This window comes from Colossoma macropomum, unplaced genomic scaffold (genome assembly GCF_904425465.1).
Source record: "Colossoma macropomum unplaced genomic scaffold, Colossoma_macropomum, whole genome shotgun sequence".
Classification (NCBI taxonomy): Eukaryota; Metazoa; Chordata; class Actinopteri; order Characiformes; family Serrasalmidae; genus Colossoma; species Colossoma macropomum.
The window spans coordinates 29715400-29737957 of NW_023494793.1; the positions used below are offsets into that span (position 1 = coordinate 29715400).

The 22558-nt window shown below is 42.2% G+C and overlaps 3 protein-coding genes across 3 annotated transcripts in view; 2 read left to right on the plus strand and 1 right to left on the minus strand.

Annotated features, from left to right (window-relative positions):
* celsr3 (cadherin, EGF LAG seven-pass G-type receptor 3) overlaps window positions 1–6546 on the plus strand; it is a 90455-nt gene extending 83909 nt beyond the window's left edge. Inside the window, 6 exon segments of the mRNA XM_036579109.1 lie at window positions 588–685; window positions 1787–1878; window positions 2046–2219; window positions 2427–2621; window positions 2989–3877; window positions 4275–6546. Coding sequence (XP_036435002.1) covers window positions 588–685; window positions 1787–1878; window positions 2046–2219; window positions 2427–2621; window positions 2989–3877; window positions 4275–4302 — 1476 coding nt within the window. The 3' untranslated portion in view covers window positions 4303–6546.
* Window positions 6547–8411: 1865 nt separating this feature from the next.
* Window positions 8412–14632, minus strand: LOC118813664 (fibrinogen silencer-binding protein). Its single transcript, XM_036579115.1, has 5 exons — window positions 14502–14632; window positions 12509–13251; window positions 11430–11535; window positions 11275–11324; window positions 8412–10651 (listed from the first exon to the last, which is right to left on the minus strand). The coding sequence occupies exons 2-5, from the start codon at window positions 12821–12823 to the stop codon at window positions 10106–10108; spliced, it is 1017 nt and encodes a 338-aa protein (XP_036435008.1). The 5' UTR covers window positions 12824–13251; window positions 14502–14632; the 3' UTR covers window positions 8412–10105.
* Window positions 14633–15011: 379 nt separating this feature from the next.
* Window positions 15012–22529, plus strand: wdr6 (WD repeat domain 6). The gene is made up of 7 exons (XM_036579110.1): window positions 15012–15133; window positions 15385–15489; window positions 15662–18440; window positions 19466–19543; window positions 19651–19767; window positions 19902–19996; window positions 21187–22529. The coding sequence occupies exons 2-7, from the start codon at window positions 15393–15395 to the stop codon at window positions 21723–21725; spliced, it is 3705 nt and encodes a 1234-aa protein (XP_036435003.1). The 5' UTR covers window positions 15012–15133; window positions 15385–15392; the 3' UTR covers window positions 21726–22529.
* Window positions 22530–22558: the final 29 nt, after the last annotated feature.

The following is a 22558-nucleotide window of genomic DNA, read 5'->3' on the forward strand; positions in this document are numbered from 1 at the left end:
GTCACAAGGCTAATGAAGCAAACGAGTAATGAAAGCTTATATATCCCAAAATAGCATTATGCTAATCACAGTTTGCATAGTGCAAATATTTAAAATCATGTTTCATCTCAAATATGTGCTTATGTGGTTTCTGACACTGCATGGAATACTTTTATATATAAAAATGAACCATATCGCACAGCTAAAAACTAGTTACAGCCGTCGTGAAATACACTGTGAAAAAAGTGTCATACAGAGTCAGAAATCACCTATTATGCTGTTTGAGGAAAGCATGTGATTATTTTGCCATGTGATTTCCACATTACATTAAATGTTAGCTACAATCACCTTGTAGCATTAGTGCAAAAGTAAAGAAGCAAACTTCAGAAGCCAAAGGTTTCTTGGATGATATACTACATTTGGGGTAAGAGGAAAATTATGTAAAACTAAATTTTTCCCAAACATTCACTTTAGGAGTTCAATTAGGTCCCCTATTTGGAAGTCAGACCTTTTGAAGTATAAGCCTCAGGCTTGTTTCTGTCATTCTACTTCCACGACACACACTGCAAACAAGTCACATCTTTGTGTGTATGTGTGTGTGTGTGTAGGGCCAGAATCCGTACAACAGTGCCTCCCTGCTGGAGCAGAGTGGATTACACCGCATCACACTGGGAACATCCACCATATCATCAGTCAGCAGTGCTCGGTGAGGACACACACACGCCTAGAAACTACGCATTTCATACACATTTCATTTAAGACTCATTTAATGATGCACAACTGATTTACAATAATATACAAAAGGTTGGATACCCCAGGTCAAATTACATGTTTTTTTAATTTTTTAAGTGAATTTAAGTTAACACATTCTCTATAGTAGATATATTGAAATCTGGCATTTTTCTGCAAGTTTTAGAGTGCAAACTCTACATATTTGCTGAATTGAAAATATTAAAAATGTGCTGTACCTAATAAGTCAGTGTTTGATAAGTAGTTGCACTAGATGAATTTCAAAAGTAAGGGTTCACAAGATAGGCAGATGGGCTGAGTTCAACAAGTCTTAAACAAAGACAAGTCAAAAATGAGAAGAACCGAGGCACACTTGTAAACGAGGCTAAGAATTACATGAAAAATGCCATGAACAAAACCAGAGCCAAAATAATACGACAAGCAACAGGTGTTGGTGATAATGAGGGAGCAGAGCCAGAATGTTCCAGTGAGATCCAGGATGGGGATCCTGTGACAAACCAATAAAATAATGTTACACTTTCAGCTGCTGCATCATGATCTACCCATTTGTTTTGTCTTAATTTACATACATACACACATACATACATACACACAAATAAATAAATAAATCAGCTAGATATCAAGTGTAAAAATTTAAAACTCATCAAGCAATGAAAGTTGCCATTATTTCATAATTTTAATGTATTCAGTGAAGATGTGTTCACTTAATTCATACACTACTGCCTTATATTAGATAGCTGCAAGCAAACTAGCATTATATTAGTTTTATCCGTGAGTGTAAATCATGACAGCAGGAAATTTAATGATGTCAGAAAATACTGCAACATTAAGCCACATGCTGGTTATATGACTCACAATTGGACAAATGTGAAGTCTTTGCTCTCCATTATGGTCAAATCAGGTAAAGAAAAAATACACACCTGCGTTTACACACTACCACAGTAGTGAATTTGTAAAATTATTTATGAGGACGGTTTTCTGGTTGGCTTACTAACATCCTGATTTTGTTTGTTTTTTTATTATGTTTTCGTTTTGTTGATGTTTACGTATTGAGTAGGGAAAATCTTCTAGCACGTCAGACTGCTGAGCATACTTTGGGTCACACTGGCGCCACTGATCTGGACGTGGCCATGTTCCACCGCAACGGAGGTACACTCACACACAATAACCTCCATGCATGTACGTATACACAAACACGCACACATATACAATCAGTCTATTTATATTTATTGCAGATAATAAATTTTAGTTTTAGATGTTTCTTCATTCAGATCTTCTTATTATCTCTTCTTTTGCTTATGCCCCCCCTTTTCCAGGTGAGGATTCAGACTCTGACTCTGATCTTTCTTTGGAAGAGGAGAGAAGTCTGTCTATCCCCTCCTCTGAGAGTGAGGACAATGTGCGTCTCCGGGGGCGCATCCAGCGACGCTTCAAACGGACCAATCACAGTGAGCGACTGCTCACGGAGCCCACCCACAACGGCACCAAAGGTATCCTCACAGTGTCAACTTATTCACACTATTGGACTGAAATTGCACAACATGAACACAGATTGTTACAAAACTGTAAATATATTAAAACACAGTAAAATAGCACCGTCAAAGCAACAGTCAAGTTGCAGTAAAGCAAACTAGAGTAAAATCTAGCCCTGATGTACGTCTGCCAGCCAATAGCATGGTGTGTTGTTTGCGTGTCAGATCTGGATGGGAATGATCTCCTCTCCTATTGGCCAGCCTTGGAGGAGTGCGAGGTGCACTCTCTGCAAAAATGGGGGTCAGAGCGCCGCCTAGGGGCTGATTACAGCAAGGATGCAGCAAACAACAACCAGACAGATGCTGCGCTGACCAGTGGGGATGAGAACGGACTGACACACACACACAGACATCGCAAAGGTGAGAGTATATATACTCTAAATAAACTCTACATAGGTAGGAGATAAAGTAAACTGGGGCCACCAGGAGCTCCTAAGGTCAAAGGTCTTCACTTAACTGTTACGTGAGCTGGTAGAGTTTTAGAATTATGTGTTTTTAATGAATTATGTGAAAAGTTTTAGGATTATGTGTTTCGGCTACAGTTTTAATCTGTGCTGCTCAATTGCTGTATTGATCGTTTGTGCGTTGTAGATTATTCTCTATAAGCTGACGAAAAAACTATTTTAACTATGATGGACAATAAAGTTAGTCTACACGCTCAGAACGGTACCTTTCAGTGTATGAACACTCAGTACCTTCATTCCTCTCTCTGCTTCCATTTCTCCAGGGATCCTCAAGAATCGTCTCGGCTGCCCACCAGCTCTGCAGGGTTTGTCATCGGTGGGCCGAGTTCCAAGCGAACTGTCCTGGTACCGCACATCCACTCTGGGCCACCGGGGCGTTCCAGCAGCCTCTTATGGCCGCATGTACTCAGGCACGGGCTCGCTGTCCCAGCCGGCCTCGCGCTACTCCTCCAGGGAGCACCTGGACTCGTTGGCACGGAGGCAACGTTCGCGTGACAACCTCGACCTGCTGCCACGGCGACGTGAACTTGGCGCTGAGCACCTGGGTGGGTCCAGAGAGCGGCTAGGCCCCGCCCACAGCATCCATGCCTCTAGGGAGGATCTAGCCGCAGGAATGGGTGTGTCCGGGCTAGTGGGAGCCGAGGGTTCGTTAAGTGGGTCCAGGGTTCAGCTCAGCACCCTGACGAGGCGGCAGGCATCGCGGGAACACCTCGGTGGAGCGCTGATGAGCAGCAGGTCGCGGGAGCAGCTGGAGACTAACGGAGGTACCGCGTCGGCGCAGCCCTGCCGCGAGTGGCTCCGAACTCTGCCCCCACGACAGCTTTCACACCCCGAGCCACACCCCACATCCTCTCCCCCTCCACCAATAACAGAAGAGCCCCAAGAAGCCACGCCCCCAAGGCGCGGACGTCTAGACTCCGCTCCTCCATGTAGGTACCCCACAACAGCCCCTGCAACAGCCCCTGGAGCGCCGCCCAGTCGACCTCCTTCCAGTGAACACCTGGACATTCTTTCCTCTATCCTAGCTTCCTTCAGCTCCTCTGTACTAACCCCGCCCCCTAACCCTGCCTCTGCAGCTGCTGGCCCCTCCCCTTCCCCACCTCCTCACTCCGCAACCTCTCAGAGCGTCTCTGAAGTGTCACCAGACTCTGAGTAAGTGCTGACCCTTTCTTCACCCCTTTTTTCATGCATCGCTTTGTGATTTTCTTGAGTTCTCATGCACTTATTTATTTGTTTGTGATCATATTTTGTTAACAAATGGTGTGTTCGGATGTTCCTCTTCAACCCATAATGTCGGGAAAACTGTCACATCATTAAATCATAGCTACCAGTTGTTTGCACTAGGGTCATTGGCAACTAGTAGATTGATGGCAACAATATGTGCAGTTCAGTAACAGCGTATTTCCTGGCTATACTTGATTGGGTTATTGAAGTCTATCTGTACCTCTTCTCTCTGTTTGACTTTCTCATATTCCTTCCTTCCCTTTTTTAACCCTCTCTCTCTCTTTCTGTCTTATTTGTTTGCCCCCTCCATTTCCTTCTCCAACAGAGCCCACAGAAGTGACGGACAGTCCTGATGACATCCCCTCAGTCCCATGAAGCAGTTCTGCTCATGGGCACAGAGGAACAGCAGGAGACAAAGCAGAGCGATGAAGCCTTCAGATGCATCTTGGGATACTGGAGGACCTGAGAGTTTGACTAATTGAGGAGACGGTGAGGTGGAATCTCTGATCACGTGGTTTCCAGTCCAGTTTTACGACAGCCTACCTAGACCAAGGAGAGCATAAGGGGAAAAAAGGTGATTTCCACCAGTAGTATTGAATTCAAACTCTACAGCGGAGACACTGGAGAACTGACACTGGGAGAGCTGGTCAGAGGAGGAAAGAAAACATAGCCTGTACATAACCTTTTTATACATTTTGTATTTTTTTCATTGGAGATGAACACAAAAAAAAAATCTCAAGTGATGTTTTTAAAGATTGTGTCCGGCATATGGGGTTGTTGAGTGAGTGGATATGTGTTTCAATTGAGAAGAATCCTAAGGCATTCCCAAACCCTTTCCGAACCATTCCCAAACCCTTTCCGAACCATTCCCAAACCTATTCCAAACTGATTCTCATTCTACATGTTTCTTTTTTACTTAAATCCCTCCCACTGACAGACTGATGAACCAGGAGACTGTATTGGGATCAGAGGCTTGGATTGGTTAATTGAGGGCGTCGACATCCCTGATGTGTGGCTGGTGGGAAACGCCAGCATTAGTGATTGTAAATGTAAAGTTTTTAAACTAAGAGATGTGATTTGACCGACATGATTGTCAATCAAGGGATTGTAAGGCAGCTGGTTTGACTGGGAGATGAAGATAGAGGCTTTCCTTTTAACTCAATGCCCATACATACTCCAAAGTGTGGTTGTTGTAAAACACTGCCCATCCTTTAGGACTCTAGAGGCTCGTTGTTTGCTTCCTTGTTTTTCAGTTCAGCCAATTCAGAGGATTGAAAATGAATGTTCAGTAATTAAATTCAGACAAGTATTAAACTGAAATAGGGATCACCGGTATATCGGAATACCCTAAGATAAATGAAATAGCATAAAACAATTATTGTAAACTAACCAAAAACATTCTTTTACTTCTACATCAGTGGAGAACCATGCCTATTAGAACTAAGCCTTAAGTTTGGGGAAAAAACAACTCTACAAAAATGCTAATTTTTGCTAGAACCCTTAGTAGTATTTTAGTAGTATGATAGCAGTTACATACTGCTTGACATACTGCTCTGGCAAAATATTCCAGTTTGCAGCCAGAGCTGTCTCTGTGATATACTGCATCCCAAAAGGCAACATGGCCGTTTCAGGAGGACATAACAGACATAGCTGCCTGGATATTTTTAATAGCCCTGTATTCAGCCTTTCTATACATTAATAACAGTACAGTGAAAGAAACTTGTCCAAATGCTGCTGCACATAAACAGTTTTCTCTGCTGGTCTTGTGGTGGGTTTGCTTACTTCATCTCTTTAATGCAGTTGCATTACTTACATAACATGGTTAAAACAGTAATTTACTAACTATACTTGGTCTTGGCCAAACAATCCGCTCAGTATCTGCTTTTCAGGCACATGTATGGAGTCACACTGCATATTATTCAGTCAAACTAGCTCATATTAGTAACTACAAGCGTAATGAAAATGAAATGACTCGCCAACGGGGGAAAACAGTGGGGTTTGTAAACCACACAGATTTACCACAGAGATGAAGCCAAAGCTGACATTTTTAAAGTTTATTTTTGGCTTTGCAGATAAGTAAAAACATCATCCCATCCTCTATCATGGTATGGGGTGTATTTTAAAAGTCGCATATCTTGACTAAAATATAACCGGACGCACTGAAAAGCAGCTAGCAATGGTTGCTAAACAGTTATTGGAGGGCTGGTCAGGTTTTGAGATGGTTCTGATTGGCTCAGTCCTGGATGTTGGCAGGCTAGTCGTGGCCCTGTCCTGTACTACATGGCTTTAGTTGTATACTGGATACTATGAAGTATCCTACTGCCGAAGAGCAATATGCAGTATACAGTACACAGTGTGCTATTTCGAACACTGTTCCTATTTACAGTGACGTATCTAGGACTTCCTGAAGGCCTAGAGCAGGGTGTTCAATCTTGTCCACAAAAGGCCGGCGTGGTTGCAGGTTTTCATTCCAACAACACTGGAGCACACATGATCATTTGTTAAAAACTGAGACTAAGCAATTAAACAAGTAGAATCTGGTGTGCTCCAGCTTATTTGGAGTGAAAACCTGCAACCACACCGGACCTTTGTGGATAAGACTGACCTAGAGCAATTTTTTTCCTCACAAAATTGGTCCTATTGGAGTCAAAACATGATTGATTCCACTGTCACTTACTAATTATGTTAGTACAGTGGTCACCAACCCTCCTCCTGGAGATCTACTTTCCTGCAGAATTTAGTTCCAACCTGCATCAAAAGTGCTGCCTCTTCCTTACCTAACACTGTATCTGATCTAGCCAATCAAGGACTTCTGTAGTCCTTGTTAATTGTTGTTAATTGGAAGGTGCGGCAGATTGTGATTGGAACTACACTCTGCAGGAAAGTGAATCTCCAGGACTAGGGTTGGTGACCCCTGTGTTAGTGGTTAATTTGACACCCTTCAGCTCCTGAAGTCCCAACCAATCGGAGAGCTTTGTTTACCCAGATAGCGCAGAGAAAAAAATCCTGATTGGACAGTTTTCCAGCATTTAAAAAAATTGTTCTTGCTTCCAACCAAAACTACTACTACAAAATTTGCAGAGTCGTATTACATCCTAAGGTTTATTATTCAGTAACTACAGGGACTTCAGTGCACAAAAGAGCTATTCTTAGGTTATAGAAGCGTGTCATAAAATGGCCAACAATGACCCACAGGCAGCCATTTAAGGGGTTAAATACAACAAGCATGATGGTTATATTAAACAAATCAAGTTAAACCTACAAGCATGTATTTTTTTTATTTCACAGAAAAAAAAAATCTATTTGTATATTGTGGTCAGTATCGCTGAGAAAATAGAAAATATCAAATTAATGTGTTCATATCACATACATCTAAAGTAATTTAAACTCAGTTAAAGCATTCAGTTCATCCCCTGAACTTGCTGATAAGAAATTTGAGCAACCTTACGCAGTGTTTTCCTCAGCTGACCATATTCATCCGAACAGTCATTGTCTGTAACATTCTGTTCTAAAACTGATCTGGCTTTTTGTTTTGTATTTGCCGTTCTACAGCCTGTAGAACTGCCACCGTGGGGTCACTAGTCATGTCTGTTGGGAGTTTGTTTGTGCAGAAGCTGTTAGAATATGTACATTTCAGTTTTATGTCTTGAAACTGCTGATTCAGGAATGCTTTTGTTGTCAGGTTTGTCACAGTTCAGACTCTGAATGAGGAAACACAGCTGGACTAGATTAGCTGTAAGTGACTCAGTTGATTGGAACTTGTAAGGTCCTTGTGACAGAGACCATATATATCAGTGTCAGTCAAGTGTTCAAGAGTCAGACAGCCACACAAGAAGAAAGGAAAATGTGGAACAAAATACAAGTATCTGGCGCTGTAAGTCTTAAAGCTACAATATTTTGATTATTTAAAAGGAAAATAATAAAAAAAAAACACTTGGCTTCATCTACTGGATAATCCTCAGTATCATATATGTGGTTCAGCCAAATATGAGAACCAATATCATTCCTTTTATACCTCATACCTGTCAAAAAGTGCTCCAATCTTTTTTTTTTAATACTTGCATCTTTTATATTTTATTTATTACAATGTACCTTTATCTTGTACAGACATAAGATTCATTTATTTTATTTATTGTCAATATTTATTAAGGTTAATTTATCAGTCATATCATTTTTCCTGGAGTGTTTTTATAATTCTGTGTGTGAGTGAGAGTAAGAGTGAGTGAGAGAGAGAGAGAGAGAGAGAGATAGAGAGAGAGTGAGAGAGTGAGTGAGCGAGTGAGAGAAAGGTTGTTTTGAAAACTGAAAGTAAGAGAGTGGAGTTTACTTTGTTAAAATGTATAATGTGTAACATTTTGGTACATGTATTGTTTGATATGAGCCCCACTCCCACCGTTAACAATGCACCCTGGGAGAGAGAAAGTATCTGGGCGGAGAAAAGGAAAGAGAAAAGGGAGTGGGCTGTATCACTGGTTAATGTGTTTTTATTATGGGATGTCTGCTATCCCATTTACACTGGGGGGTCCTGGGGAAAAAAGCTGCCCATAATTGGTTACCACAGAAACCGTACAAGAGAAATGTTGGACATTAAAAAAAAAGAGTTATTGCTAACAGTTTTGTTCATGAGTCTTTTTTGTTTACCTGAAAAACATTTCCAGACAACGGCAAGTTTGTTGTTGTGTTTGTGGCTGGACAATCTGAAACCTTCTTTTAAAGGGGCATTCCGGCCTAAAACTAGAGTAGCACAGCACTGTATCCCTCAGCCATATCCACATGACATTCATGGTTTTATATCGTTTTCATACATTACTGTTCTCACTACAATACCCAGCATGCACTGCACAAATACACCACAGAACTATGAATCATGGGGAATCCCTGTGGTGTCAACCGTTCCTGACTGCTAGCACAGTCACTGATCTACAGGGTAATAAATACAACAAAGCTAGCATTACCTCTTACCTCACTCGTCAAACAAAATCATCAAGAAAACAACAGTTCTATCTTTACTCTACACAAAATGTGCATGTTTTTTTACCCTTTCAGTCAGAGAAAAGAAGCTAAACTGAGGTAAGGTATTTAGATAGCCAAGTAGCTACCTTGTTAACTTTTAGCTTGTTGTCCTCCTCATCTGAGAGGTCATTTCTGTCTGTGTAATCAAGTCTCTCCACTATAATGATGATTTGAAGACAGGTACTACAGTAATACAGCTGCTATAAAATATTCAGTAATAAAAAATAAAAAAAATTTAAAAACAGCCCCCAAAAATCCACCACAAAGCAGCTGTAGTTTTTAAAAACTTTATCCCACCTTCAAGATACATCATCAGAAAGGTGTTTTTCTAGTCTTTAAAATGGAAATTCTCACTCTAGAGGCTACTGTGGCACAGCTGCAGCCTGTGAGTAAGCAGGCTAACAGCTGCAGCATTGGCAAAATTTTTCATTTTGGCCGGAGTATCCCTTTAACGTTCAACGATTTCAGCATCAGTTTGAGGTTTTCCTGCTTTTACAGGCTTTTTTAGTCCTTCTTCCAGCAGCCAATTGTCCAGCGAAATATACCTGAGAAAGAATAACTACACTGACTTACAACCTACTTGAATTCCCATTACAAAGCTCTAACATACAGTCCTCTCGTCTTCTTGCCCTCTTGCTAAACACTGAAAGCAAAATTGAGACAGTTCCATCTAGAAGTTTGCACTGCGTACAACGTCATTCGATTCCATTTTGTAAACTCTAAACCACAATACATAATGAAATGCAGTATCAGTATTATGTCAATTGTCAGCCCTTAAAACCCCCATATCAGCAAACAGAAAGAACTGAGAATATCTCAGTAGACATTAAAGGTATTTTGTGTTGAACCTGGAGCTATCTGAACTGGAACATCTATTGAGGTAGAGGAGCGAAGGAGAAGAGGAGGCTTTAGAGCATTTGGAACAGGTTGAGTATCTTCAGTGATATGATCCACATAAATGACAGAAAGGACGTACATTAAAAGACACTCCGAAACACACGGGACGCACTCCAAAACACATGGTTACTCAAAAATAAAATCTTCTGTTTTCATAGGAAAATAAAAAAGCATCAATAGATTAAAAAAACACAAACGACTAACGTTCTTGAACGTTTCCGACTGGAAAGTTCTTGAGGCCGAACATCACGTCTGGGGATGCTCCTCATCACTGTCGCTGCTGGAGATTTGCACTTCACCCCCCAGCTTGCGCAGTTTGGCCTGGTAGTAGCGTTTCTTGGCCCGAGCTGCTTTCTCCTTCTGCCTGGCTGCTCTCCTCTTCTCCTCCCACACACACTGCTGCAGCAGAAGAAGGCTCATGGTCTGCTGGTGCTCCTGCTCCAGCGCCTCCTGCCTGCGTGCATCCCAGCCTGCCGAGTCGAGCACACGAGCGTCCGCAAATGCAAACGAGTTCTCTGCCGGCGGCGAGATATGAGGCGCTGCTGCTGACACTCTGCGTGGGGGGTCAAAGGTCAAGCCCCTTGACCCAGACCCCAAACCTGAGCCGGCTCTGGACTGGCCGGGGTAAAAGAGGGAGGAGCAAAGGGAGGCAGCCCTGGAAGTGGAATGGGTGTGGAACTGATGCGATGGGGAGGAGGGGGCGGGGCCAGGAGACGTTGCAGAGTTCTGTGGGTGTTCGATGGGAGAGGCCAAGCCAACATCGATGGCTACGAGCTCTTTACTCTCAAGTTCCTGTAAAACAAAGGAAGTGAACAAGTTTCATACCATTCCACAGATGTATTCAGATGTATACACTGCTGCTCAAAAGTTTGGAATCAATCTTTTCAATAATATAAAACAAGTTTTTTGCAGATACATGTGTACATTTGTAAGCTGTAAATTAAGATATTAAATTTATTAAATTTTTTAGACATGAATGGAGATCTAGATGATTATAAAATGACAGAGAAAGCTGCAAGGCATCAAGAATGAAGTTAATATAAAATATATCCAAATGCCTCATCTTCGGAAAGTGTTGATCGAAAAAACAACTTTTCCAGACATGGATTAATTCTAGTCTTGGACTAAAACAGCAGTGCCAATGTCAAATCACCATAGGAAATTTATTTTAGTTTACATTTAAGCTTAATCTGGGTCTGGGAAACTGGCAATGAGAGTCTTGCTCAAAAATATAAATCTGAATTGTATTAGTTATTATTGTCTATAGAACAACAAAAAATACTAATATGAAGTGAATCCAAACATTATTTGCCTGTTAGCATTTGTAATCTGCCAAATACCTCATTTAAACAGTTAGCAAAAAGCACTAAAGCACTTTTGTGTCATGCACTAGAGAACATTTTAAAAAGCATTACATCATTTTGGTCCAAATCTTCTGGCTCATTTCCATTGGTGCCTCCAGTCACTAAAAGAAAACAAACATGCAATGAGTTCCTTCATTTGCTTGAAATGGAAATCAGACCACAAGTAGCATAAACCCTGTTTGCAAGGTGTTTAATAAGCTGTTTACCGGGACCAGGTGAGCTGTTTGTGACTGAGCAGTAACTGCCATCTCCATCCAAGTCCTCCAAGTTGGAGATCAGGTTTGGCACCAAAGCCATCACCTCCCGCTGCACCTGGGGGAAGAAATTTAATATTAAAGCTAACTACAATACTTGTAGTAGTAATAATAATAATAATAATAATAACTGTAACAAGCTCGATCGTACAGCACCTGTCATAGGGCAGAAGTGCTTCACAAAAAATGTGCAAAGAGAAGCTTAAATGAAAGAAAAACAAAAAAGAAAAAAAATACTTAATAGCTAAACAAATAGTTTTTTTGGTGTTTTTTAATGCTGCATTTATATTGTATTTTATTTTTTCCACAGCGGTCCACTTATGACATTTGTGTAGTTTTTAATACATTAAAAAGAGCCATGGTGTATTTTACTTTAATGTTTTCAAAACTCTCTAAGAATTAAAGAGGCTGTTTTTTTATTGCGCTTTGCATACTGATGTTTGCAAATGACCTGTTTTCTTATTGACTGCCCTGTATTGTGGCTCATTCAAAAAGTAACCCAGACTGAAATAGTCTTTATGACTAAAGTGGAAATATACAGGGCTAAACTGATGTGGACTGAATAGGTGGTTTTATGTAAATGTTTTCGTGACATCAAAAACAACAGTGAATGTCTTTCATCTTAGTTTCAATTTATGTACTGTACGTGGGCAGTGACCAGTATAGTTTGAAGCTTTAACAATGTTTACATACTACATCAGGCTCTTTCATTTCAAAATAGTGACGAATATTAGTTTTTCAATGACATAGGCCCTTTCAACAGAAGGTGACTGACAAATGAGTTGAAAAAGCTTTGGAGCATCAAAACAAACAAAATAAAATCTCCAGGGAAATTACCAAATTTCAAAATATTTCTACCAGATTTCTTTGAGCCTTTTAGGATGAAAGAACAAATGACAACTACAAACTACTATGGTACTTGTTTAGTTTCAAACAAAATTCACATGACTTTTGAATAAAGAAAACAATTCAGACGTTCATGATACTGGACACAAGTAAAGTAGGTGGAAGCGTAACAGCTGTACAGTAACCTGTGTGAGGGCAGTGAGCGGCATTCCAGCTGCCTGCTGTTCCTGACGCCTCTGCAGCGCCACGCGGCACTCCACCTTCAGCCTCTTCCACAGCGTCTTAAGGGAGCTCACACTGCTGGGTGGCCGGTTGGGGAAGGCCTCATTGAAGGCCTTCGCCAGTTCAGCCCACACAGCGTTGCGGTACACAGTGGTGTTGGTGTCTTTGCGGAAGTCCTGCACAGCATCCACTACGCTGTGGATTTTCTGTAGGAGGTAGAGCTTCTGCTCCAGCGTGAAGTTGGGCATCCGGTATGTCATGGTGGTGAGCATCTTCATTTGTGTTTGGGTGGATGTAGGTGGGTGGGTGCGTGCAATGAGAACTGTTGGTATAAAGTCAGGAAGGGTCACGTGTAGAAAAGTAAGGCTCTTGGTCAGTCAACTCATTCATGGAGTTGTAGCTGTTCACAAAGTACAGTGTTGAACTTTAGATCCTTTTAAGTCTGAGTTTGTTACTCATTATCCATTTGTAAGAGTTTCAGTGTTGCTGTCTTACTGTTACATAACAGTGCTTACTGTGTCATGTATTCATTACAGGACTGTGGTCAATTTGGTCCAGAAAAAAAATAGAAAAAATACAAATGTACAAATTATGTATACTGAAAATAAATGAGAAAAATAAGAATATGAAAATGTATAAGGCTGCTTGGTCAATGATGGTAATATCCACACGATGGACTTGCAGTCAGTGGGTGCATCTGTGAACTCTGAAATAAAGAAAACATTCAACATTTTAAATTTGTCAACTGTTTGCATGGTTAGCAACTTATGGCCAGTGACAATTTGCCAGTCCTTGGATAGTTTGGATAAAAAATTCAGACAGAAACTCAACTGAAGATACAAAATGTTTAAAATACTCAATGCACCGCTTCTAATAAGTTTATTCAGCTACATTAAGGTGCACCCATTGCTGACCCACAGCTTGTATAACCTCCATACAAAGCCATCACCAACAGAAGAGGATCCCCTGAAGCATGTGAGCCTAAGGTCACTTTTTCCAAAAAAACATTTCAGTTAGAGGGGTACAACGCTCCCCAGCAACGGGCTGTGGAGCAGTGGACCTGCGTTTTCTGGAGAGATGGAGCCACGTCCAATACCTTTGAGATAAGTGAGAGTGGCGTGTGTGATCCAGAAGCCTTCATCCATCAGTGCCTGACCTTACTAATGCTTTTGTGGCTGAAAGCAATCAAATCTTCACATCTAGTGTAAAACCTTCCTAGACTGTCGCAGCTAAGAGGAGACAAACTCCTTATTAATACTCTAGATTTCAGAAGAATCTTTGTATGAGCAGGTGTCTAAAAAACTTTTTCGCATGACTAAACTGTACTCGACTAAGTGCCCTCAGAAGGGAGTAAGTGCAGCATCTGCAAACGGCGAATGCAACAAAACCCGCTTAGGCCCCACACGCTGTTCTGGGGGGTTTTACAATGCAAAGCTAACATTAAATATGTCTTTAAATACATGTCGTATCAATAAAAACTGAGTAATACTAAATCAAAAGCATGTATTATGTTACGACTGACATATAAATTAGTGCATTTTCCAAAATCTGGTCTCAGTGGCGCTTTGCCGAAAATCCTCCACAGTCTGGGTCTAGGCTTAATCCGTCTGTCTCCTGTCTGTGTCGGGAACCACAACGCTCATCTTGCTAACGTTATCCGTTTAATATTTAGGTTATAAGACCAGGTGAAGAGTGTAGCTGCACGTTAATATCAGCGTTTTCGTCTTCTTTTTATTGGTTTTAATGCCGGTAGCAGCCGCAAAAGCTTTCTTTTCATTATTTGTCTAGCTAGCTAATGCGTTAGCCGCATAGCTAAACCTTTGCATCGTATTAAGTTGCAGACGAAGCGGTTCGAGACTAGGATTAAGGCTAGCAACATTTTCCACACATTCAAACACATCTCTGCACGTCTCGTCGGCTTTGTATGTTGCTCATTAGCCACAATTATCAACTCACCTGCAAGGCTGAATTATTTTATTCCACAAAAATATACTTTGTTCGTCTCCACCCCTTTATGTTTGAGCGGTCCGTGCGAAATTTAAACAACAGAGCTACTCGTGCGCAGTGGACGTATTTTGCGTAACTACTCTGTAGTTACGCAGGCCTTGCGTAAGTACCCTGATCAACACGTTTTGTGTATTCGGGATTCACCGCTATTTTCTACAGCGAATGATTTGTAGATCTGCTTCATTGCACCCTGCTTGGTTATTCGGATTAACCTTGGGCTGTGAGCACACCGACCAAGCCAAAGCGTTTTTGCGGTACATTTTTAGACATATATGATTTACATAACGCGTGTAATTTGTATGCACATTGAGTGTGTTTACAACGCCCACCGCTATTATTCATCATAGTAAAGAGCAACCAATAGATGTATTGTTAACTACAAAGGCGGGGAAAACAGTGCAGTATTCTGGGCTGTGATTGGTCAGTGTCAACTGCCAATGCGGAAGAGTCCCAGACATGCTTGTAGTGAAAACACGTTGAAGTGAAATGAGAGTTGGCATGCTTCGTTTTTGTGTCTCGTCGTAGCGTATGCTGACAATGTTTAGAATCATCAGTATCCCTTAGAAAAAACTGCGTTTTCTGTAAGTGAACCGTCTACCTGCTCTTGTTTTACTAACATGCGTCCACGTTAATAGGGACAAATGTGAACGCGGGCTAATAATCTAAGTTTTCCTTCCAAAAACTACTGATTAAAAGCATGAATTCTTTTTTTTAACCTCTGAAGTAATAAAAATGCACAACGGCGGTGAGCGAGCAATATTGGTTGTGGCGGAATGCTGAGCCTAAGAATTCTGGGTATTGTAGTAACTTTGTATATTTACGCTGTTTGCAGAATGCGAGATGCCAGAGTTAAACAGCACGACTGTGTTGGAGAGCCGTGCGCTTGTGGCACCTGTGACAGCGCTGGAGTTCCTTGGAGATGACTACCTGCTGACAGGTAGGCAATTTGGTATAGGCACTTAACAAAGAAACATGTAATCTTACCCATGCAGTTGTAGTCAACTTGATTTTATTTATACTGCTGTCAATGATGGTCATCTGGTCAAACTCCTGTTTGAGCATCAGTGGAATGTGCATGTTTTCCATTAATATCTTGGCTTTTTTGCCAGGTGAAGGACCAATTCTATCCATCTTCTCTCTCCATGCCTCACCCAGACAATGTACGTCACTTAGTGTTCTCCATAACTACCGCATCCATGGCATACGGCCTAAGGAGCAAAATAAAAGTGATGGGAATGTTCCTGAGACGCCAGCTTGGGATGACAGTGTGAGGCTGGTCGTTTTTGGCGGAAAAGGTTTGCGCCTTATCAACGTCAGAACATGTGGTTCTAGTTTGGAGGTCGCAGGCCCTCTCATAGAGCTCCAGGATTGGGTGTTGGATGTTTCTTGGTTGAAACCGGGAGAGGCCTACCCATTACTGGGCATAACTCTTGCTCATAATGCAGCTTTGCTTCTAGAGCCGCAATCTGGCAAGGTCCTGACCCTCTGTTCCTGTTTAGAGGTGTGCCTGCTTTACTCTGCGCTTCTGATTGGACCGAGCTGGGAAACCTCAGTGCTGGTGGGGGGAACTGTTTTCAACCAGCTGGTGCTATGGAGGCCTGGGGGAGCTGGATCCAACAGCCAGGCTCAGATCGAGAGGCGTCTGCTGGGTCATAAAGGCGTGATCTTCAGCCTGTGCTACCTCAAGAGCTCTGGATGGCTGGCTTCAGCCTCAGACGACCGCAGCGTTCGCGTGTGGCATGTTGGCAGGGTGGGTGGAGATGGAGGGTGTGGAGAAGAATCGCCCACATGCTTGAGGGTACTTTATGGGCACCAGGCTCGGGTGTTCTGCGTAAGGCTCTCGCCTGGTCAGGTGTTCAGTGCCGGGGAGGATGGGGCTTGCCTGTTGTGGGAATGGGAAGGGGATGGCAGAGTTGGGCGAACGTTAAAAGGTCACAGGTCAGGTGGCATCAGGGCATTGGCTGTCAGTAAAGGCAATGCAGGTGAAGGAGGTAGATGGGTGGCTACTGGAGGTGCTGATGGAGGGGTACGGCTGTGGCAAGTAATAGAACAGAGCAGCGAGAGAACAGAGCCCGAGAACCAAAAGGATTTGGGGTTTCGCGGGCGAGGTTCTCCCAAGGTGGTACGCTCAGTAGGAGGTCATGACTCTGTTCTTGTCTGCACTGATCAAGGTGAAGTGTTTTTGTATCGAGATGGATTGTGGGAGGCAATTTGGAATGGTGGTCCTGAATTCCAGTCCTATTGTGTAATGGAAGTAGCATACATCCGGTTGCAAAATTCGTCCACTGATGAAGGTTTGTGGGTGTGTGCTGTGGGGAATCTTAGCGGAGGTGTCCAGGTGTTTCCCCTAAACCATGCTGGCGCAGGTATTTTCTTGCAAGCAGGTGAGGGGAAGATCCACTCTTTACAGTGGGTGGAAGGGCATGGTGTCTGGGGTTTTAGTTGGTGCCTCTTGGCTTCTGGCTCAGAAGGGCTTGTCTGTAGATGGATGGTACAGGTGGAAGAGGATGAAACAGGACCAGTTTTGATGCTGGAGAAGATGAAGTCGTTTCTGCTGCCGCCTTGTGCTAAACGATGGCTGACTGCTGCTGTTGTGATGCCAAGTGGAAAGGATGTGTCATGGGTGTGTGGAGACCGCCGGGGCTCACTGTTGCTCTACAGAGAGATGGTGAGAGGTGGGGAGGGTGAGGAGAAAAGAGATACTGAAGAAAGGGCTGATGGGAACATAGGGCTGGAGAACAATGTGAACGACATAAGGGCTCACATCTCCCCAGTCACCACACTGTTTGGCGTCCATGGAAAGCAAGGTGTTACAAGTGTGTCTGAGCATCAGCGTGTTTTTTACAGCACTGGCCGGGATGGGTGTGTGCGGGTTCTAACGGTAAAAGGGGACTCTTTAAATGTGCGCCGGATCCAGCGAGCTTGCAAAGGGATGGAGTGGCTGGAAAAGGTTCTGTTTCTTGATTCTGATGGACTACACCATGAAAAGCATAAAACTAATGATGAAGAAAGTGAGAAACAGGAGGAGAGATTAGCAGAAACAGTGCCGGAGGATGGAGGAGTTGAAGGAGAAGAAAGCGATGAAGGTGAAGATACGTTGACCAAAGAGGCCAAAGTGAAGGAGAAGTGGCCAGAGAGCAAGGGAGATGGAGGTACTACAAGAAACAGTGTCTCAGAGGCCAGTTTTGTAATGGTTGGCTTCCATTCCATCCAGTTTGTTTTGTGGGATCCACTGAGGCAAGAGAAGCTGTTCTCAGCAGCTTGTGGAGGAGGCCACAGGTCATGGGCTTATATCTTCCCTTCCCATGTTCAAGCACACCTGTCAAACCACACAGTTGGGCAAGGTACCCTGATCTTCATCAAGCAAGGGGCTGTCATGGCGTCACATTCTTTAACTTCCTCAGCAACTGAGGTTAGAGGCCATACCCTGAGAGAGGGGCTCCACGGCCGAGGTTTGAGCTGCGTGCACCACCTCGGCAGCATTTCCAAGCCTGGGGTTTCTTCTGAAGCTTGGGAGGTGCTTATTACAGGTGGTGAAGACACCACAGTGACTGTGCTTGCAGTCAAACCCGAGCAGGACATGGTGAAAGTTCTTGCCATTATAGCTGACCACATCTCCAATGTTCGGACCCTGGCTGCAGTCCCAACAGGAGTAAAAGAAGACGGAAAAAGTGACAGGTGGACAGACCCATCTTCCTCTTTCTCCACACTGGTGTTCTCCGCTGGGGGGCGGGCTCAGCTGCAGTGCTGCTACCTCCTGATTGGCTGGGATGAGCAGTTCAACCGGCCTGGCTGTCAGGTGACTCAGATCGCTGGTCACCGATTGGACGAGCAGTGGGAGAGGAGACGGGATCGACATAAGACAGTGAAAATGGACCCTGAGACAAGGTGTGTGTATGTATGTGTTATAAATATACACATCCTGTTAAAAGTTTGGGCACACCTAGCTTTTCAAAACATTTTTAATACAAACTAGCAAGCGTTCTTTGTAATTTATGCTAAAGGCCACACTTGTGTTATCAGTACTCATAATCAATATTCAGTGTGTGTTTTAAGCAATAGTTTGGATAACAAAACCTAACTACACACCAGGGGAGATTCTTGATGAACATGAAGCAGATTACTGCAAAGCATGACCAAAGTTTAGTAAATTAGAATGGAATTGTCTATAGTGGTGCTGATAGGAATCAGATATTTGAAAATTTTAAAGCCTTTAAACTGATGATTATGAATAAATTTCCCGATGCCTGAGACATTGTTTTATGATAGTTTTGAGACTATTTTAGCCTAAAATGTGTTTTGTAAAGTCCATTCATGCAGGGCAGTGTATAGCCAAATAGTCCCATGTATATTTGTTCATACCATTATTAACATTTCTAAAAAACACAGAAGATACGTGTAGGTTCACTGGTAGAATAGAATAGATTTGTGCTGTAGATGTCACAACCCCTGGTTCCTATCACCACCATTGTTTTTTTGTTTTTTTTTTTAAAAAAAAGCAAGCAGGAAATTTCCTTTAGAACTTACTATTTGACATCAAACCACTCTGAGACACATTCTGTATATTTTAATGATTAAAAAAATGCAGGAACTTAAAAAAAATTGGTCAGAACTAACAGACAGAATTTATAATTTTGGGAAGAGGCAAAGTGCTTCCAAACATTTGACAGTCAATGTAAAATGTTAATAATGATAACAGAGGCAGTATCCCTCTGTCTGTCTGTGACTTTGCATGTTGACTAGAACTTTTCAGTGTCAGCACTGCTGTGTTTTGCTGTGTTATCTAAACATAGCCTCTAGGGGGCGTCTTAGCATTACTAGTGGCCTGACTATCTCCATTGTCTCGCCCATTGAGCTGCCACAATGTTTGAATGAGGTGATTCTGTTAACGGGACTGTCGTGTTGATTTGCAGATACATGTCTGTGGCAGTGGTGCATGATGGCACAGAGGTGATCTTCTTGGCACTCGCCTGCAGTGATGGTGCAGTAAGGTATGTGTGTGTTTGTAAATCAATAACATTTTACAACATGAAAGGCAGCGTACCATAGCTTATCATATTTCTTGTTCTTTCTTTTTTTCTTTCTTTCTTTCTTTCAGGCTTTTCACTTTGGGAAAGGACAGCAAAAAGATTGAGCTGCTTTGGGACAGTTTTTACCATCAGCGCTGTGTGCTCAGTGTCGCCTCCTGTAGCTTGGAGGACCTACATGGCAAACAGTGAGGCGATGATAAAAATGAGGACATCACTAGTGCTCTTTTTTTATGAACGCTTAGTGACTCTCTCTCTCTCTCTCTCTCTCTCTCTCTCTCTCTCTCTCTCTCTCTCTCTCTATCACTCCCACCCACCCCAGGCATGTGTTGTTGTTTAGTGGGGCTACAGATGGTGCTGTAGCTCTGTGGGATCTGACTACAGTGTTGGACAGTAAATCCAAGGACAGCTGGGACGGTGAGTCACCAGCCTGCTAGAACTGGGTCCACATGTATAAAGTACACACAGTAGGAGTGCTGGTCTAGGGTCAGATATATACTCATTTATTTGTACACACAAACTGATCTTAAGAGCTGAGCAGTTCGTGTAAACAAGTTTGACCCAGTTTAGAGCTACCTTAAGTTGACATGAATGTTACAAGACTAGTATGCTAAGTTTTCCAATTAAGCATTTGTGGTTATACTATCTCAAAGTCAAAGTAGATGGTAAGTGAAAGTAAAAGCATTCATTGTTTGACAACAAACGGTTAAATTTGTTGTCACTCAGAGCACCTGTTTTGAAGGACTTCTGCAGTCTCTTTCGCTGGGCAACACTAGTGATCCTTAGAGCATATATCAAAAGATTAGCTGAAAAAATGTAAAATACAACATGCATGCTTGCATAAAGCTTTAACATCTACGGCTAAGGTGACATGCAAAGTAAACAAACAGGATAGCTTGCTACTAAAATACTAGGGAAATTCAGTCCAGACGCTAATGGAAGTTATCATTACGCTAGTGGAGTCAAAGTGCAGCTATGTTTAAAGAGAAGTTATCAGTTTGAAACTACATGACTGCCACATTTTTATAATTATATGACAAAACAGTCATTAACTTGTTGGAATATCCTGTGCTCTGGTTTTTGTTTTTACAGAGTGTGCTAGTGGATAGAGATGGTGACAGGGAAAACGTAAAAATAGTCCAGAGAAGGAAAAAAACTTTCACTGCAGACCCAGAAGGAAGTGGAGTTATTGTAGTTGGGTATTATTTGGAATTGAGCAGAGAGAGAGTGACCGTAACTTACTCTTTACAGCCAAAACTAAGCATTTATAAACTTAACGTGCTGTGGCTGATGTTAACTGATGTGGGTGGGTGAGCTGATTTTACTGTTCATGAATATGCAAAATAAGGTAGTTGTGATTCGCTGTAGACAGTAAGCGCAATGTTTGACAAGCTAAGATTGCACTACATTTGTTGTCATGCTAAGAAGGTTGTTAGGGCCCCCTGGAATGAAGGGACTATGTATAAAGGGCTGTCATTCCTATGTGGTTTATCTTAAAAGTTGATACAATGTAAAGTATAAAGTATATTCATAGTCATTGTTTCATTTCAAACTCTTATGTACTGTCCAGTTACTTACAAATTTCACTCTCTGTCTGTGCCTTTCAGGTCCATCTACTCCTTGCTTCTCTGTCCCCGCCCATCAGAGTGGAGTCAACACCCTCATAATATCAGAACGCTATGAGGACATTATCACTTTGGCTAGTGGTGGAGATGATGGACAACTATCGGTGATGAAGATCAGAGTAGAGTTAAATCAACCAGAGACAGGAAGTGTATGTCCACAGCTGCTTTCTCATTGGTCCATTCCATTAGCACACTCCGCCCCCCTGACCACCCTGAGTGCCCTAAGTTCAACACTGCTGGTGTCCACCTCTCCAGACCAGCGCGTTTGTGTGTGGCGTTTGTGTGAAGATGGACTTCACCACCAGGGAGCGATATTCTCACACACTGCAGATGCTTCCGGTGTGTGGGCGTGGCACAGGGAAGGGCCAGAACCAGAGGGCGGAGCCTATGCTGTGGTTTGTGGGCAGGGCTTGCAACTCTTGAAGCTAACAGAACGAGAAAAGGAAGATGGAAGAGAAATGAGAACAAGACAGAAAGAGCAAGAAAGACAAAAAGTGGTGTTTGCGGGTGGTTTTGTTTGAGTATGATCTGATGGAATATTTAACTATTTATTACTTTATTGACAAAGCGTGATGAGACATGATTATTTGAATGTAAAGTTTTAAGATTCTAAATGTTTTCGTCTTTTAAATTGTGATCTCATTACGTACGTTACATCACATAAACGTTTCATTACGTAGACCAGCAGACACAGTTCAGAATTACTTGAAATAAAAACTTGTTACATTAAAGTTAAACAGGGGCTTTAGCCAGAATTAAAAATTTAAACATTGCTACATCTGTTGTAAACATGCCAACTTGCCTCCTAGAGTGGTGCCACAGGAGTCCTGAGAAGGGAAAGGTTTTCCGGTTTAAAAACAAAAAAAAAAAATAAGAGCACCTTGGAGCATACACACTAAAGGCTGTTTGAAATGTTTTGGTTTTTATCTGGCTAACGCAGATGGAGGCCAGATAGCTAATGTCACTGGCAGAAAGCTGAATATCATGTCTATTTATTAGCCTCTACATCAGTGCATTTCTTTGTTAGTGTTAGGGGTCAGTTCCCAATGGTTGTATGATATACTTGCACAATGCTTGCTGGGTATTGTAGTGAGAGAAGATTGATGGACAAAAACACAAAAAGAGTACAAAAACTCTGAATTCTGTCAAACCGAAAAGAGTGGGGGGACACCACAAAATGTTACATACAGAATATTTACGTTTAATCTGGAATTCTTCTTTTAATAACAGTTTTCCTTCTTCATTTTTCTTGCAATAGAAATATACTCTGCACCGATGCTATGATCTATGATGTATCAAAAATAAAAGTTGCTAATTTGATTATATAGTGGAGTAATTGAATGTGTTGCATGCA

Coding starts and splice junctions, on each gene's coding strand:
- LOC118813664 (XM_036579115.1), bottom strand. CDS start 12,823: ATGAAGATGCTCACCACCATGACATACCGGATGCCCAACTTCACGCTG. Junction 11,536..12,508: donor CGCTCACTGCCCTCACACAG/GTTACTGTACAG, acceptor TTCTTCCCCCAG/GTGCAGCGGGAGGTGATGGC. Junction 11,325..11,429: donor AAACAGCTCACCTGGTCCCG/GTAAACAGCTTA, acceptor GTTTTCTTTTAG/TGACTGGAGGCACCAATGGA.
- wdr6 (XM_036579110.1), top strand. CDS start 15,393: ATGCCAGAGTTAAACAGCACGACTGTGTTGGAGAGCCGTGCGCTTGTG. Junction 18,441..19,465: donor AAAATGGACCCTGAGACAAG/GTGTGTGTATGT, acceptor GTTGATTTGCAG/ATACATGTCTGTGGCAGTGG. Junction 19,997..21,186: donor ATCCAAGGACAGCTGGGACG/GTGAGTCACCAG, acceptor TGTGCCTTTCAG/GTCCATCTACTCCTTGCTTC.